This window comes from Bos indicus, chromosome 18 (assembly GCF_029378745.1).
Source record: "Bos indicus isolate NIAB-ARS_2022 breed Sahiwal x Tharparkar chromosome 18, NIAB-ARS_B.indTharparkar_mat_pri_1.0, whole genome shotgun sequence".
Taxonomy (NCBI): Eukaryota; Metazoa; Chordata; class Mammalia; order Artiodactyla; family Bovidae; genus Bos; species Bos indicus.
Window position 1 is genome coordinate 53,960,910 of NC_091777.1, and position 2,543 is coordinate 53,963,452.

Sequence of the window (2,543 nt, forward strand, 5' to 3'; positions counted from 1 at the left end):
AAAAAAGCGCTGGTATCATATGCAACGTTTTGTGGTTATGTGTATTCCCCCAGAGCAGGGAGCAGTCCTTTTGGTCACCTCTCCGATGGGCTCTGGGAGCCGAGTTTGAAACCACCACAAAATAGGTCCTGGATGATCTGGGTTCTAGCAGGGGTGGGAGGGGACCCTGGACAGAGCCCAGAAAAAAAAAAAAAAAAAAGACGAAGAAAGGGATTCTAGGGTCGAGGTAGAGGCTGGGATTTAGGGAACAGTCCACAGGTGACCTGTGTCGGAAGATGTATGGGGAGGCACGTTCGTGGGAGGGACCCGGGTCTCCTTCCTGCCCCGCCTCCTGCTTCCCACGTTTTAGGACAAACTCGGGTCTCCCCACCCTCCCCCTACCCCCAGCCTCGGAGGAAACAGACGTAGCGATTTCAAAGACAACCAGAAACGCGTTTTATTTATTCACTAAAGCTCAACACCCGGGCCCAGCCCTGAGCTAAAAACCAAACAACTTAAAAATCTGACTGGGGCTTTTCTTTGCCCCTAAAATAAAATCTAGGCGGTTGCCATTCCCCTCCGGGTATTAAAACCCCTTTTCTTTGGGAGCTTCGTTTACTAAACTGTTGGAGGTTGAAAAAAACACGGGAGGACAGAAAGGGCCATTTTACAAACTGTGGGCATTTGTGGGGGCGGGTGGGAGGTGGCGGAGAGATGCCCTCTCGCTACAGAAAAGACCCATCGGTGATTTGCCATCACCGTGGGGGCAGGAGCGCAGTAAAACGGAATGAACGATGGGAAGAACAACGAGGGGGTGGGGGGGGGGGAGTTCAAGGGTACTGGCTCACCCCAAGGTTTTCCAGCCCCAGACAAGCTTGCGAAGACGTGGTGCCGCTCTGACGTGACCCCTCCTTCCCCCAGCTCTTGATGGATACGATGCTGAGGGCGGGACCCATCCGGTGCCATCCACGATGAAACGGTGGGTCTGCCGGTGGCCCCAAGGAGGCGGAGAAGGCTGATTTAAGTCAGAATCCCATGTTGAAGTTCTTGTGCTGGAAGGTCCACGCCAGCCTGTTTACTCTCTTCAGATTCTCAGGGGTGTCCCTGGGAGAGCACAGCGGAGTCCTGCAAACCCAACGGTCCAAGAATTCCCCAAGGAATAGGACCCTGAGGGCTGAGAAGTCAAAGAGGCAGGGCAAGTGTCCCAGAAGAACTAAAGATCCATGGACTGTGGCCCAGGAGGAGCCACAGGGCTGTGTGGTCCAAGGCGTAGGAGATCCCGCTGCACCGGAGAATCCACAGACACTCGCAGACAAGAGTCCGGAGAGCTGAGAGTTCTAAGGGGCCGCGGAGTTGGCCTGGCTTCCCACTGCCTCCGTTGTTCCAGGATCCAGCAGGGATCAAGTACTGAGAGTCAGACATTCCAAAGGGCCGGACGAGTCCAGAGATGGGGAGAGTCCAGGGGCTTGGGAGGGCTGAACCAGGGAGGGTTGGGGCTGCAGCGGGTGGGTACCTGACGGTCTTCAGCGCTTGACCTTGCGGCCGGCTGAGTTGCGCCCACTGCGGCGGTAGAGAGACTGCTGCCCTCCGTTGAGTGGGCAGTACTTGAGTGTGTGGGCCTGGTCCCCGGTGGCCCCGCACAGGGGACATACATAATGCCGCAGAATGGGACACACCACCACGCCCTCCGGGGTCTTCAGCTGGTGTGAGGAGTACACGTGGCGAGACTCTCCATTGTGTTTGCAAAAGTTGCACAGGGTGGCCAGGCCCCCGCCGGCCCCGCGTCCGCCCTGCCCCTGATCCTGCTCCACATGGGGCCCGGGTCTCGGCTCCCCAGTCCCTTGGGTCTCCAACCCTTGCCCCCGACTCTGGATCAGTGCCAGCACCACTTGGCTCAGGTTGAAGTAGTCCTTCCACATGTCAAAGGGTGGCAGCTGCATGGCACCCGGGGGAGTGTTGGTGGTGGGTGGCTGGAGAGAAGTGGGCTGGGGGCCCGCAGACAGGAGCAGCTGATGGTTTTCAGGAGCAGAGAGGAACTGCACCCCCTTTTATATTCCCAAAGACCCTTCTAAGCAAAGGTGGAGCTTAGGATTTAAAGGGCCCACTCCTCACCTTTGATTCCTTCTGACTTTAATTCCCCATGGAGATGTGGAAGGGGGTCTTTCCTGTTGTCTCTGGTGCTTGCTCGGCCTGCAAGGTGCTCTGTGACCTCTGGAAAGACCCGTCTCCCTGGGCCTCAGTTTTTCTGTCCTTTCAACAAAACTTCATGTCTGCAAACGCCCCCACCCCCATCCTTCCTTGTTCCAGGGCTGGGGGCCTGCTCCCTCCATACACCCCAGAGCCATTCCTAATCATAACAACATAACCCCTTACGAGGAGCCAGACACTGTGCTGCACAGTTACATTCACAATCTGATCTCATTTTCACAGCAATGCCAGGCGGGTAACACACTTATGATCCCATTTTATTGACAAGTCACTAAAGCTCAGAGAGGAAAACTCAGTGGCCCAGATAACAGGTATGTGACAGAGCTGGAACTTTAACTCAAGGCCATGTGACTCCA

The 2,543-nt window shown here is 56.0% G+C and overlaps 1 protein-coding gene across 1 annotated transcript; it reads right to left on the reverse strand.

Annotated features, from left to right (window-relative positions):
- Positions 1 to 1,400: 1,400 nt before the first annotated feature.
- Positions 1,401 to 2,085, reverse strand: NANOS2 (nanos C2HC-type zinc finger 2). The gene has a single exon (XM_070772452.1). The coding sequence runs from the start codon at positions 1,917 to 1,919 to the stop codon at positions 1,503 to 1,505; it is 417 nt and encodes a 138-aa protein (XP_070628553.1). The 5' UTR covers positions 1,920 to 2,085; the 3' UTR covers positions 1,401 to 1,502.
- Between the last annotated feature and the right edge of the window lie 458 nt (positions 2,086 to 2,543).

What these genes read in the sequence shown, in the direction of transcription:
- NANOS2 (XM_070772452.1), bottom strand. Translation starts at nt 1,919, where the DNA reads ATGCAGCTGCCACCCTTTGACATGTGGAAGGACTACTTCAACCTGAGC.